This window comes from Mirounga angustirostris, unplaced genomic scaffold (assembly GCF_029215605.1).
Source record: "Mirounga angustirostris isolate CCGP_5_RB_7025 unplaced genomic scaffold, mMirAng1.0.hap1 SCAF_3, whole genome shotgun sequence".
Classification (NCBI taxonomy): Eukaryota; Metazoa; Chordata; class Mammalia; order Carnivora; family Phocidae; genus Mirounga; species Mirounga angustirostris.
Genome location: NW_026991711.1, coordinates 75,696,349 through 75,711,511, shown reverse-complemented (window position 1 = coordinate 75,711,511; position 15,163 = coordinate 75,696,349). Strand labels below are relative to the sequence as shown.

The window sequence follows — 15,163 nt, the reverse complement described above, 5'->3', positions numbered from 1 at the left end:
GAAAATATTCTAAAATTGACAGTGGTGATGATTGGCATGACTCTATGACTATACCAAAAACAACTCAATTCTACACTTTAAATGAATGAACTATATGGTATGTCTATTTCCATAAAGCTATTTAAAAAAAAAATAAGGCTAGTTGCTTTGCTGTGTCAACTCATTCTTAATCTGGACAAAAGGTGCTAACACACAGGAATGGTACAGTATGAACTGCCGGGTTATAATCTCAGTTCAGCCATCAGGCAGAATGTATCTGCTTGGGTCATTATTTAAATTTTCTGATCTTTAATTTGTGCATATTTTTATATGGATAATACCTTCTTAGCAATGCATGGCACATAGTAAGCTCATTTATGGTACTTGTTGTTAGTAGCACTTTTAATAATTCTGTATAAGTAACATCATAATTGTCTAGTAAAAAAAGCTCTTACCGTAAGAAGAAAGATGTATGTTCCTCAGAAGTATCAAAACAATCTCTATTCATGGCAGCCATAACATAAAGGAGCTCAATAATTCAATGAACATTATGGTTCATTGCGATTAATTCAATGAACATTTTTAAGAGCATGCTCAGGTGGCAAAGCATTGGCTTTGGGTTGAATTTTCTATTGCCCATGCCTTGTTTGGCCTACACAAGGGATTTTTTAAAACCCAGATTAATTTGCAATATTTAAGAATAGAGAGGTTTCACTTAAAATGCAGATTTCTGGATTCTCTTGGAAAATAGGAGGGTTTGCTAACACTGGGCCACGTTCCCTGTGGCCCCTATCAGTGGAACCTACGGAGTCTCCATGTGAGACTACATAGCTCCTCTGTTACCTGCCCGGCCCCAAATGGCATAAACATTTGCAGTATCTGGGCTGTCACAGACTAGAGATACAGAGATAAGTCAGCCACAGCTATCAGTCTTCTGGAGCTCACAGACGAGCATGTTATAATGAAAATAGGTATAATAAATAGCTGGGATCACTTATTATTAGCCAGACCCGTTTTATAGAAAGGGAAACAATAAGGCTCAAAGAAGTTACATGATTTACAGAAGGCAAACCATATCAGCCACACTAACTGATACATGCCTAAATTATTATGAAAGTATCTGACCACTTTCTTCTAAATATCTAAGAACTTAATGTAACAGTTAAATGGTGAATCAGGGAAGTAAGGTTTATGACCACCATGCTTTGATTAACTAAGGAATAATAAAGTTGAATAGACAGTACCACTTTCACCTTCTTTTTATATAAGGAAGAAAGGAGGAGACTCGTTAATAACATGATACAAAATGAAGCATGAGCTTGTTATTTGTTAACAATAGCTTATCAACCAAACATATATCATGTATTCTGATATATGGAGCTTCTTTAGAAAATTACCAGACTCTCTTTTCACAGAAAACACAGTAATTAAAGAGCCCCAAGGTGAGAGAAGGAAGATTGAGGATCATTTCTAGGAATCATGCCAGGTTCCTGTGTGTTTAATCTGTCCTTGGACTGACCTGGCCCCATTAATCAAAGCAACTGGTTGTCTGGGAAAATAACATGTTTTCATGATCTGAAAAACAGATATTAAAGGGAAACTATGATGTCATGGGGAAAAAGAAAGGAAAGACTACGATAAATTTAGCTGTATTTTCTCACTTTCTGTGGTGTTACATGAAAAGTAATAGACCAAGGTCTTTGTTGCCCTTCTGTTATTGTACCTGGTTGAACAGGTTAAACTAACAGATGTGTTTACAAAACGAGGAGAAGTCACTTCAGTATTGATACCGATACTAGATCTGTTTACATTTAAGTTCAACACTTACATAGACGTTCTTTATAAAGTTGTGTTCTTAAAAAAAAAATGTAAATAAAATTTTCCATTATACCGGGAAGCTTCTCTTTCTTAAGAAATAAAACACATATATAAGTTCAAGAAATTTATATCTGGCCTCTATCTTTATACCAGGCTTAAGATAAGGGGCTGAAGCAAACCCAAACCCTCTGCACCCATTTCAGTGCCTGGCACACAGGAGACATGCAAGAAATACCAGGCTTTAATTGAAAGCCACTAGGTAACCATGTAATAAAACATACTTCTGCAAAGCATTTTTAGTATTATTTTTCAAATTTAAGTTGTAGCATGTGAAACTAAAATACTCCTCAAGGTTGAACTTATTCTTATATTTCCTAGAAGTCAGTCTTAGCCATTGGATTTCTAGGTTTTCCTTCTGTGGGAGAAAAAAGGATACTTAAGTCCATGTTGCTCTAGTTTATTTTTATATCCTCAGAACTAGTACTCCGTCAGGAATAGAGGAGTTACACAACAAATGTTTTAGAATAAATTAGTCTAGCTTTTACATTAATAAGCAACTTCTCTGCTCTGGATCTAATTAATGATTAAGTAAGTACTTAGTAAACAATAAGTTAGTTAACTCATAAATACTATTCAACAAGAAGTAATCCAAACAAACTTAAAACATATCCTTTTCTTCCAGTCCTGGTTGGCAACTTTAGCTGTCTGACCTCTGATTTTCAGATCAAACTTGGTTTTCTTCAGACTTTCTAATTCTAAAACAATGGTTTGATGAAATGGCCCTCTAGCACTTATATTTTCAGTGGAGAATATAAACTCTACTCTCTCCTTGGATGGTTGTCAAAGTTACCTTAAACTGGCAATATAGACTTTTGATGTCCTTATTTTTGCTGGACAATATGACTTCAAATTCTCTGCTATCTAATCCTCATTCCCCTTCCATTACCAGAAAAAAGAAAAGGAAAACAAGAACAAAAAACAGCTACTACCAACATCACTACAACACTCCATTTCAGGAGTATCAGCATCAACCAACAGGATGAGACATGTATAGCACACTCCATCCTACAACAGCAGAATATATATTCTGTTCAAGAGTGTATGGAACATATATGAAGACAGACAATATCCAGGGCTATAAAACAATCCACAAAAAGATTTTAAAAACTGAAATCATATAGAATATATTCTCCAACCAAAATGGAATAAAGTAGAAATCAGTAAGAGAAAGATAACAGGAAAATCTCCAAATATTTGGAAAGTAAGCAATATGCATGTAAATAATCCACAGGTCAAAAAAGAAGTCAAAGCAAAATTCTAAAAAATACTGAATGAAAATGAAAATGAAACACATCATTGTAGGATACACCTAAAGCAGTGCTCTGAGGGAAATTTATAGCATGAAATGAATACATAAAAAAGAAAACAAATCAATAAATTGGACCTCGTCAAATTTAAAAACTTCTATTCTGCAAAGAACCTGGTTAAGAGCTAAAAGGGAAAACTGGTGAGAGAGCATATTTGTAAACCACATGTCTAAAGGACTAGTATCTTCAGAAAATTATGCTGAGTGAGAAAAGCAATCCCAAATATACTATGTTCCAATTTTATAACATTTTTTAAATGACAAAATTATATGGAGAACAAATTAGTGGTTGCTAGAGGGAAAGAAAGGAGTGGGGACAGGAGGGAAGTGGGTGTGGCCATAAAAGGATAACATGAGGGATCCTAAGGGTGATGGGAAATGTCTGTATCTTGACTGTATCAGATACAGTCAGTTGTGATGTTGTACTGTATCATGTAAATATCATTGTAGTACATTTATATATGTATATGTATATCTACATGTATATCTACATACAATTATACATGTATATCTACAATTATCTCAAAATGAAAAGTTCAATTAAAAAATTAATAAACAAGAATTTAAAACTCTTCACAAATACAATATATATTGCCTTAACTCTCAGATCCCCACTCCCTTCTTCAGCAAACTCCTGCCTCTTCTCTGTCAGATGTCCACTTTTACCAACCTCACTCTAGTTAATGAAAACAACTTATGTGCCATTATCATCCACATAACCAATCACTGGGATTTGGGTATGCCTTTTTGCTGAGTATCACCACAATGGATGCAGACAGGTTCAGCAGGAGAGCCTCGGACCAATACCAGAAGTCTGTATGAATTCCAGCATAGATTACCCAGTCATGCACCCGCAAGCAGGTGTGGCCACCTGCCTGTTAGGCCATCGGTAATTATCAGCTCTCTCTCTCCCACTTCCTTTGAAACCATTCACCTAACCCTTGAGACATGTCCACTATTACCTGCATCACACTGTGCGAGAAGCAAGGGGCATTGTAGTCATAATGCCATACATGAGACACATCAGTGAGAGACAGTCTTCCCAGCACCGATTCTCCTTGCTCTGTCCTCCACATGAAAGCAGCCGATGCCATCAGATCTGCCCTGTGGGTTCTGAGATGAGGATCACTACTTCATCATCTTCCTTCCCCCCTTGCCAAACGGCAACCCTGAAAACATAAGGCAGCCAATGGGCAATGCTTCCCAAGTCCCTTTGCCCTCAGGTGACACAACAGTCGCTTTCCTGGGAATCTGAAACCATCCAGGTCTCCAAGCGAGCAGTTAGTGAGTGGGTGGTCCTGCCACAATTCTGAATTTCTCACTCATCTGAGGAGACAGCTATAGGATTCTCCCAGTGGGGGCCTCTCTATCCAACTAATAATCCATGAGAAGTGCATTCCAAGCTTATTCTTTCTGAGTCCTGCAGTGATGAGTTTAGACAATGGCAGAGGAAGATTTGTAACCAGGCATGTGTCATAACTGGTCGCTGGGGCATCCAGTTCTCTTTAAACAATCATATAAAAGAATACTCTTCCGTTTGGAAGAAACAGTGACAAAAACACATGATTTCAAGAGTTCTGTGGGTTTTTTAAATCTTCTCTCACTAACGACTAAAGTGCTTCCCAGGTCTTTCCAGGTGACCTGGACATACACAGAGAAGGTGGCTGTCCCAGCTCAGTATTACGAGGGACTGGGAACCCTCCTGCTGAGACAGGTCTCCTTTCACAACGTTCTTTATCCCAGACTGATCTGCACAGATACCCACTATCTTCATCTCAGAAGAAAAGTGTTCCAAGTGACACAAAGGGTTCTTAAAAATCCCCAACCTGCACTGTGTAGAGAGTAAGACCTGGCCTCTACAGAGATCCCTTTCCAGGAAAGCCAAGAAAACAGCACTGTCCTACAGACAATAGGCCATTTCCTTCATCCTTTAGAGATTCTTCATCCCAGCAGGAAAGAAAAACTAAGAGACTGGCAGTATCTGCCCATAAAAATAGAAAAAAAGGGTATTAAACTCCTATAGCATGAAATCAACAAAACTGTAATCATCTTCTTGAATAATTTCAATTCAGTAGTCCAGCATGCTCCAAAATTTAATAAACCACTTTGCTTTAGAATAATTGTCACATGGGGTTTGATTTAATTAATCTCAGCAGGCTTGAAAACAGCCCCCAGGAAGTCAATGCGATAAACTCCCTTCAGATGTGCTAGAATGAAAATGTAAGTTAACCATGCTACCAAATCAAGACATATTTAGGCAGTGGTGGCAATTTTATATGCTCTGACCTATCCACCTGTAAGCACTGACCTTGTAATGCTAGATCATTCTCGCCTCTATGAACCACTTGAAGGCTTCTGGGTCAGCACCCTTTCAGGGTGAGCCCCTCGGATGAGGGGTCAGATTAGAAATAAAGATTAGGAAAAGCAGAAACAGTTCTTGCTTCCTCCTCCAAGTTTCTTCTGTTAGAAGGAAAGCAGACCATTCTCAGAGCCCTGGGTATTCTTCCTAATTTTGAGTGGAGTTAGGAGAAGCACAGATGATCTTCCAGCAGAACCACTGACAGGCAGAAGAAAGCATACATATACTCTGTCACTTCTCCTGAGCCCCACTGCCCTGGAGGAAGATTCTAGCCCAGAAAGAAAAGCCTAGAGGAAGTTAACCTTCATCACTCTCCTCCCCTCCAAGAGTGAGATCTAATGAGAAAGGGTGAGACTGGCAGGGGGCAGGAGGGCTAAGCTCGGCCAGAGTTACAACAGACTCGACCTTGTAAGTCTGCGCTCAGCACAGTGCCTCACCCTGGCCCGAACTGCAGCTGCGTTTATGAACGAATGGTCCCTACGTCTCAAGGAGCAGAGCATCATCATTATCCAGAAGCCATCCTGACAGTGCAGAAGCACAGGACACTCTGCCAGGTGCATGGCATTTCAAGAGCTGAGCCTGGAGACAAGTGTCTGCTTCCAGATGGCTCAACACGGAACAGAAATGATTATACCGATGCCGGGTGGCAAGGACAGCAGTTGAAGGTATGAATATAACCCAGTCAGCCTGACCCCACAAGCCGCAAGTTTATAAATCACTCTTCTTACCCACACCTTGCCATGACTTGTCATTAAAAAACTAAGTGTTCAAGAGAAGCTGCCACTTTCCTTATTCAGAATTCCAGATTCATTTACTTAGTGAGGCCGAGTCTAAGACTCAACTTAGAAGGGAACTTTTATGTAATTAGGAGCTCACTCCATGTCACACTGTACAACAGAGTACGTCACTTTGGCTCCAGCATATACAGCCCCCCTTCACACACACTCACACACACACTCACACACACACACACGGACGGACATGCGCACAGGCACACCACAGATCATGGCCAGGAACCAAAGCTGGCACATAAAGTACCCAATCCTTTTCTAGGAAGTATAGGACACAATAGTTCTGGAAAAGTGGCCTAAGGACACAGAGAGAGACGCTCTAATGCTAGAGCTGAACTGGATTTGGTAAAACAAGTAGGCTCATCGGTAAGATGAGCCAAGCAATCGCTGGGGAGTTTAGATTTGTTTCAGAAAAGTCAAAGGTAGGGAAAACAGGGTCTAGCAGATTTTAAAACATACCATTTTAGAGAATATTTTACTTATTTTTCCTAGCTTATTTTGGATTGTTAACCTCAAATGTTTAAAACCTAAATGTACTTTGAACTGTTCTCATTTTAAATATGTAATCCTTTTGAATATAACTAAAACTGGAGATATTAATATATCCCCGCCTTCTTTACTGTTTTCAGTGAAGGTTCGGGGGATGTTATTTCAGAAGGATCCACGGAACATTTAAGCAAGGACAAGTCCTCTGAAGGCCTGTATTTCTAAAGCCTATTCAGTCTGTGAGTAACTGGAGTGATAATGGTAAGACCAGACAATGGAGGCTAGTCTTTACCCTAATACTGAGCCACCTGTGTGCTGGCCATACAAAAGTTTCCCCAGTGGTAGATTTTCACTTAGTGATCGGGCAGCAGAACAAATACAGTGAATCGGTTATTTCCATTTGCAGCACACACTTAAACGTCCCAGGGCCAATCTCACAGTAAACACCGATTACTTGCACGCCCTACACAGAAAGCGAAACCAAGCCCATAGTCTAACTTTTTCAAGAAAGAGACCAAATCAGCAGTCTGACATATGAATTCACCTATTTCTCATTGCTTTATTTAGTTTGGCCACACTACTGGGACTGATTCTGGGCTAAAAGATATGACAAACCCACAGAACTTAAACTGCATCACCGATTTCATTCTGAGGGTACCAACTGTGGCTCACTTACTCAAGCCTCCTGGTCCCGGGCAACCTACATTTTAATAACCCGCCAGGATATATTAGAATAATTGTTGCATGGGGTTTGGCGTAATTAATCTCAGCAGGGTTCAAGGAAGGCCCATGAAATCAACAGGAAAAATGCCCTTCAGATGTTCCATTATTAAAAGTTGAGGGATTATGTCACCAAAGAAGACAAGTATAGAAAAGGCTGTAGTTACAAATCAAAACCAAAATACTTACACATGCTGACAGAGAGACAGGTTTGTCCCTCCACAGGAGGAAAAGAAGGAATAAACTTGCTAGCTTGGCTGTTTGGTGCAAAGCAGCTGCTCATCAATAGTTGTCGAATTAATAAAACAATGAATGAAGGTTGATCTAATGTATGTGACAAGACAGGGCAAGCAAAAAGATTATACATCCTTTCACGTAATGGTTACAAATACATAATTTAGGATATAGTGACACTTAAATCCTAGAAAAGAGATTCGTGCCAAAGAGAGACCAAGTCTAAAGATTTATTCCAGGTTTGAAAACTGGCATTTAGGTACAAATGACAGATTAGAGTGGGTACAAAATAAACTGGGTTCAGATGCCAACTCTACTGCTTGCTAACTGTGTGACCTTGGGAAGGCATTTACCTTTCTGTGTTTCAGCTGCCTTATCTGAAAAATGTAGATAGTAATGGTACCCAACTATTAAGTAATCCCCCTCCATGTTGTTAAGCATTGCTACTTCATGATTTTAGAATCTGGTTATATTCCAAAAATTCAAGTTTTTCCATACAGAGGTGGGAAAATGGTGCCCAGTGCTGGTGAGGCTGTGAGGGAGGACACGCTCTGTTTACAGCATGACCCTTGTATCCTTGCAAAGAGAGGGCTTGGAGAATTAGATGTGGAGATTCACGGCATTGGCTATTTCACCTCTAAACTCTCAGAACAAAAGACGGGACCACCAGGAGATCTCTAAACCAACAAGCATTTGACGATCAACAAGTATGCATCAAACAATTGAAATGGTTCATCTCTCCTGCTGCCAGAAAATCATCAGCGCCTCTGCCAACAGATGTATACGAAGCACTTACTACTACGCACCAGGCACTCTGCTAAGCAAGAATGGACTCATTTCATCCTCCCAACAGCCAACCACAGTGATTCCCAAACTTCGCTGCACATGGAAAGCTGCTAAAAATTCCAATGCCTAGGTCACACCCAAAACCAATCACAGTATTTGGGGTGGGAATAGGTATCAACTTTAAAAAAAAAACCCTGGGTAATTCCAATGTGCAGCAAAGTTTGAAATGCTTACCTATGGGCTGGGTTCTGTTACTACGTACATTTTTCAGATAAGGCAACCGAGGCACAGACAAGTTAGTGCCTTCCCAAGATCACACAGCAGAGCTGGGATCTGAACTCAGTTGGCCTAGTGCCAAACACTAAGAAATGATGTCAGGTAGAGGTATTAGAGAGATAATATAAATCAGTAGTGTGCGATGAAATGAAGTAGGGAGAGCAGAAGAAATTGTGAGAATGCACATATACTGGGCAAAGAAATGCAGGACGTGAGGATGGCTGTGGACCTGAAGAAAATCCTACCCAATCTAACCAGGTCGGAACGGAGTTTCCACTTTCTGAAAAGCTTATCATGTAGCCATGAAGATTAACTGTTTGGGACCTCTGGAAAGCACATGTTCTAGAACAGTGGTTCTCAAACTTTGGCCTTCTGAAGCTCTCAATAGGTCTGGGGGAAAGCCCTAGAATTTGCTCTTCTGCCAAATCCCCAAGTGATACTGAGGCAAAACCACTGCTCTAAACATACTGTAATAGTCATAAATGATAAGCTGGGAGCTACAGCCATGCAGAAGGGTTCAGAGTCCCTAGGGTCACCAAGCTGAAGTCTGTCTCCCCACCTCTGCTTATTCAATCTGGCTGAATCCATCTGTCTTATGCCTCCTTCTATCAGCTCCTTCCCCAACCTGCTCATCCCATTCAGCCCAGGCTGTAGTTAACTCCTCCTCCAGGAAGTCTTCCTGGATCCAAGATCTCTCATGTGCTCCCTAAACCCCCTCCCCATAAACTGATCACTACACCTGCTACACGTTTCAGGACTTTCCTTTCACACATCTACCTCTCCCACCGGACAGGAATGTGAGCCTCCTCGAGGACCATGGCTGTTTCTGATGACTCCATCCATCTTCAGCATCCAGCACAGGCCTGGCACATAAAAGGTACACAATAAGTGTGCATATGTGAGCACGCCATTCCACCAGGAAGGGTGGAAATGGAGATTTCTGAAGTAGGAGCTGGTTTTCTCACAGCTATAGATGATTCCAATGTATAAACTGGATGTGTTTCAATGTACATGTGTAAGTTATTTTAGGACACAGGACTCATTCATCTCTCTGTGTATCATACGTGGTGGGTAAGTACTAGGGCCTGACCTCAGAAATGTGTTTAATGTGACTGTTATAATTTTAACACTCAAGTACAAGACTGCTCACTGTTTAGATTATATAGAACGATAATTTCTACGGAAGACTGTGATCAAAGTTCCAGTAGCAGGAACGCATCTCATTCCTGGCCTCCTGCCCCTCTGTTTTAAGACAATAAAATCTTGGACTCGCCCTCCCCTTGCACCTGCCCTAGACCATGAGCAAAGATCCCAGTTTCCCACTTTCCTGCATGCTGCCTCCCTCCACCAAGACTTTCCAGTCTGTCTAGTCATTTCAGACCTGTGTTCTATTTTTCTCCAAGGACAGCTTGCCAATCTTAGAGAACAAACTCTGTCATGGTGTTAATGGGGACTGAGGGAAAGACTGGCTGCCCCCTTCTTCCAAGTTAGCCATGCAGAGTCCTCTCAGAGCTCCCCAGTCTGGCTGAATCCAGAGAGTGAGGCTGGGAGGCAGGGGAAGGTTCCAGTCCAGATCTGGCAGGCAAGTGTGCTCAAAGATATTTTGAGTCAGGCACATGGTCCCTGAAATTACAATGTTGCATTCTCATTTCTTCCACAATGACACAGAGTGGTCCTACTGCAGGGAAACGGGCGGAGGCTGTATCTGACTGAGAAATTGGGTCCTTTAAGGTCCTAGTTAAGATGAGGTAACAGTTCTATGTCTAGGACATTTGAACATTAGGACCACAGGTTGGGGCATTACCTGTATCCACAAATGTGGACATTCTGACCACAGTCACTGCCATGTATTAGAAACCTATAACATTCTCTCTCCATTCCTGGCATTGCCGCAGCTCCCGGTGTCCTCTCAGGCAGTGATAAAGCACCATGTACACCCCAAGTGAGACAGACAGGGATGGGCCCTGGCACTCCTATGAGCCCTGCCCCCACCTCTCATGTTGCATCAGCAACTCAGCAAGCAGGAACCATGGAGTTCGTAAAAGCCTCTGCCTGAGGGAGTTACAAGGCACAGAGGAGACAGACACATGGAAGCATACACCCAGATCTCCTGAGCCAGGCAGCCCGGTGCTCCAATCTCAATCTTGTCACTTTCTGTGGGGCTTTGGCCATGACAACGTTCCTCACGTCCCATTTTCTCAACTGCGAAAGGGGAGCAGGGAAACCTAACTTGCTCTTCAGTTCTAATGATCCTCATCTCAACCATAGAACACAGATAACTATTTGAGCGACTATTCCCTCAGTTCTCCCAAGGATGGAACCTAACCCCCCTTCTCATTCTAGAAGCATCAGAGAGAAGTTAATTACATACAACGTATACCTTAGGGCATCAGGGTTTAATTCTGTCAAGAAAGACTGATACAGAATGAGTTGAGCAGCATGGGTAAATACTACCCTCCAGGTTCCCTGAGGGTTCCTAGGGGGAAGGCATTAAATAGACAGGCAGGAGCTGGGAATCAGGAGGGCATGGCTGGAAGTCCCAGCCCAAGAGAAGGGGGAGAGCATGGCAGGGCCAACACAGAAACAAAAACTAACCTGACATGCTCTCCCCCTTCACTTCTGTTTCATTTGAGATGCAAGGATGAAGGGAATCATGTGAGCACTTTGTACCTAATGCATTTCTGTCTGCAAATGGAAAATACAATTAAACATTACAGTTACAGATCTTCAAACTGCCATGTATGATATAATTTGCCTCTAGAAAGAAATGTACATTTGGTGTTCCTTCCTGATGCTTTGGAAATAACAAAATTACTTCTTTCTAAAACTTCTGAATTTATACTTCCGTGATTTTATGATCCCATTTATGCCATTACATATCTCAAGAGCAAACATTTTTAAGTGTTCAGCTTTCAGACAAAAAAAACCCAAAAAAAACAAACCAACAAAACAAAACAAAAAACACCCAGAAAAACCACTGACAATTTCTATTTTAAATGAATCCTCCCAAAGCCTCTTAGCTCAGGAAAGGAAGAGGAAAGAAGGTTCATTGTTTTCAGCAGCAAGCAGAGAGGTCAACCCACCAAGCTGTGGGGGCAGGCATGAAGAGCCCTGGACCAGAGATCAACAGATCTAGGATCTAAAGCCAGGTTTCCTATCCTTTGGAGACTGCTGCCCCTTGGACACATCATTTTACTTCTCTGGGTCACAGTTTCCTCATCTGTGGAGTGTAAGATCCCTTCCAGCTAACAAAACATAAACCTTTACCTACACTCTGCTTCAGTATCTGCAAAAGGGGAAATATCTGCCTCCAACTTTCAGGAAGGTGAATACCAATAAGGAAGTATTTGAACAAAGCTTTAAGATTATATAATGAAATAGAAATAAACAAGATTCATAAAATCATGGGGCTATCACAGGGGGACCCTAGAGGTCTGGCCAGCTAGCTAAAGTGGATCTCAACTCTCAATGCACAGGAGACAGTTGGCAACAATCTTTCTTCTAGTACCCCTGTAGCTAAGGGGACCAGTGTATTCTCTTCAGGAAGCCAATTGAAAGCAAGCTTGAATTGACAGCCCGGGCAGTGTCCCCAGTCTTTCCAAAGGACATTAGGCATTAGGTTTTCCCCCTGCACTATTTTACAGGTATGGATAATATGCCCTCAACTGGTGGAAACTGTAGACTAAATAAAACGTGCAATTAATGACCTCATTTCCAAAGCCAGATCCCAGCCCCCGTCTGAGTTCAGAAGTTCCTACGGCACATAAGCTCAGCACCTGGCTGAGGGCTCCACCACTACAGAGCCATGAGAAATCGGGCCCGTTATGTCTCTCAGCCTCTCTTGTCTCATCTGTAAGATGGAGAGAGTAATAGTATCTACATTTCAGGGATCTGAGGAGGGTTAATGAGGTATTATTACATGTAAATCCCTCAGAAGAGTGCCTGGCCCAGACTAAGTGTTTAATAAGTACATTTGTATTGATATCAATAGTAACATAATTCAATAACTATGTATATGATACTAGAGCAGAAAGGAAGGTCCTGAAACCCAGGGCACTCCTGGGGAAGGGGAAGTGGCTCCCTGCCTCCACCTCCTAACCCTTTCAGATGGTCTGAAATTAAGATGTCCACAAGGTAATGGAGGACTGATTGGAAAAGAGGGGAAGGAACCGAGGGTTGGTGGTGGCATAGAAAAATTACAACCAAAGGAACTGAAACAAGGTGTGCTGTGAAGGCAGCAGCAAGGAAAGCACTTGCTGAGAAGTAAGTAAAAGGCAAGAAAGCACCATGTGGGAGAAACTGGGGAGAGAATCAAGATGCCCGCACATGCGTAGCACAAATAAAAAAGCAGATAATCATCCTGGGTGGAAGGAAGATGGCAAATTTGGGGGCCAAAGGAGGTAACCGAAAATTACAATATGGGCTAAGAAATAGTCACATAAACCTCTGGAGGATGTGGGGGCAGAGAACGAGGTTCGGCAGCACAAGGAGGAGTGCATAATTAACAGGCACCAGGAAGGAGAACAATGGAGTGAGGAGGTTTGCAAGTTGGGGGACATGAAGAGAAAAGGTGCATTTGTTATGAAAGGCTGAAAAATAAAATGGAGTGAGGCTTCTGTGCCTGTTAGCAAAGGAAAGCAAAGAACTGGGAGATCTAAAGGGGGGTTATGGGGAAGAAAACACCAGGCAACACAGAAAATGAGATGAGGTGCAGAGAAAACCTGGGGGGGAGGGGGGACTGGGGTTTGATTTTGGATAGCCTTGGTAATAAGTGCTCACTAAATTCAAATTATTGTTCTATTATTAACATTATCATCCAATGCTGGGAAGCAACTAACCCAGAGAGTTTTGTTTGCTTTGGTTTGGTTTGTTTTTTCGCACTTGGAGGGAAGGGAAATTTGCTCAGGCTCTGTAACTTTGCGCAGTCCGATAGGTGGCCCGCCAGCACAGTCACCTGAGTTCCCCCTGAAGTGGGCAGCACCGCGGGCTTCTTACCTTACTGGGGCTAGTATGCAAATTCCCGCACCACGTCAACCACAACTGGAATCAAACCAACTCCAGCAACTCCCTCCAATTCAGAGGCGACAGACTCCGGGTCCCACCGGTCTTTCTCGTGAAATGAGACCCAGCTGGGACCTGAGGAGAAACTTGCTTTCAAAAACTAAGTTCTCCGACCGCATCCGCAGTAGGGCCGCCAGCTGCAGCAGACCTGGGCCGGGGCCGGCTGCACCGGTCGCGCCACCGGAGGGAGAGGAGCCGTGAAGGGAATACCCGCCGCACCAGGCTCCCCGAACCTTTGTCCTCCCTCCCCGCGCAACCTCGAGGGCCAGGCCCAGCGAGTCGGGAGCTCGGGGTAAAGTTTCAGGGTAATCCCCGAACGAGTCGTGCCGGAGAGGGCCTCTTCCAGGAGCACCGGCTGCACGCGCTCCCCGGGGGCAACGCCGCTGGCCGAACCTGGGGGGTGAGTGGGCTGTCGCCGAGCAACCACTTCAGGGCACCAACAGGTGGGCAGCCCGGGCGGCCCCGAGAAGCGGCCAGGAGGACGGAGCAGGGCGTCCTCGGGCTCTGAAAGTCGTCGCTTGGGACTAATTCCTCTCCCCCGGCTCCCAGCTAACAGCCCCGGGCGCCTGCCCCACGCCCCGCGCGCGCTCCGTACAGCTGCACGCCGGGGTGCAGCCTCACCTCGCGCGGCTCCCACTCGGCGGAGCCTCCAAAGCCTGTGGATCCAAGACGTCTCTGCGATACAGGGCCGGTCCCGATCCCGCGGAGCTCGGAGCACGCTGGGCTCTCGCCGGAGCCTCTGCTCGGGTGCGCTGCCTCTGGGCAGGCGGCGAGAGGGGCGGCCCTAGAGAAAGCGCGGCGCTGAATCCCGCCCGCGCCGCTGCCGCCTGGCTCCCAGGCCACGCCCCCAACCCGCATCGGCCACGCCTCTAGCCCCGTTCTCAGTCCACTTAGGCCACGCCCCCGACCAGACTCTCCATCCACACCCCCAGCCCTTCCACGCCCCTCGTGCCAAGACCATCCCTGCCACAGCCCGGCTGCCACCATCTTCCCAGCCATTCCCAAGCCCCCACGGCATCCCCCATCTCCGATCAGGTTATCCCCCAGCCACGCCCCTGGTCCTGCTACGCTTTCCCCCAACTCCAGCTCTTCTTGCCCTCAGCTACACCCCGAGCCCGGCTCCCTTCCAACCACCCCCAGCGACTACCCCATACCACCACCCTCGGCCCGGCCCCCCTAAGCCAGGCTCTCCCCTTACCCCCATCAACCCCCAGCCTCACGAGCCCAGGGCGGGAGGCGCCGCCTCGTCGCCCAAGCAAATCCCCCCCGCCCCAGTCCACTCGCCCC

At 44.1% G+C, this 15,163-nt stretch overlaps 1 protein-coding gene across 4 annotated transcripts in view; it reads right to left on the bottom strand.

The window, feature by feature from the left end:
* Nucleotides 1–14,814, bottom strand: part of SPATA13 (spermatogenesis associated 13) — a 141,572-nt gene extending 126,758 nt beyond the window's left edge. The window contains exons 1-3 of one of the 4 annotated variants that reach the window (XM_064586286.1): nt 14,498–14,633; nt 13,811–13,951; nt 9,593–9,678 (exon numbers count right to left, since the gene is read on the bottom strand). In XM_064586286.1, the coding sequence (XP_064442356.1) occupies nt 9,593–9,667 (75 nt within the window). In that variant the 5' untranslated portion in view covers nt 9,668–9,678; nt 13,811–13,951; nt 14,498–14,633. Of the gene's footprint in view, nt 1–9,592; nt 9,679–13,810; nt 14,432–14,497 lie in introns of those variants that run through there. The other 3 variants (XM_064586288.1, XM_064586287.1, XM_045869201.3) reach the window with 3 other exon arrangements.
* Between the last annotated feature and the right edge of the window lie 349 nt (nt 14,815–15,163).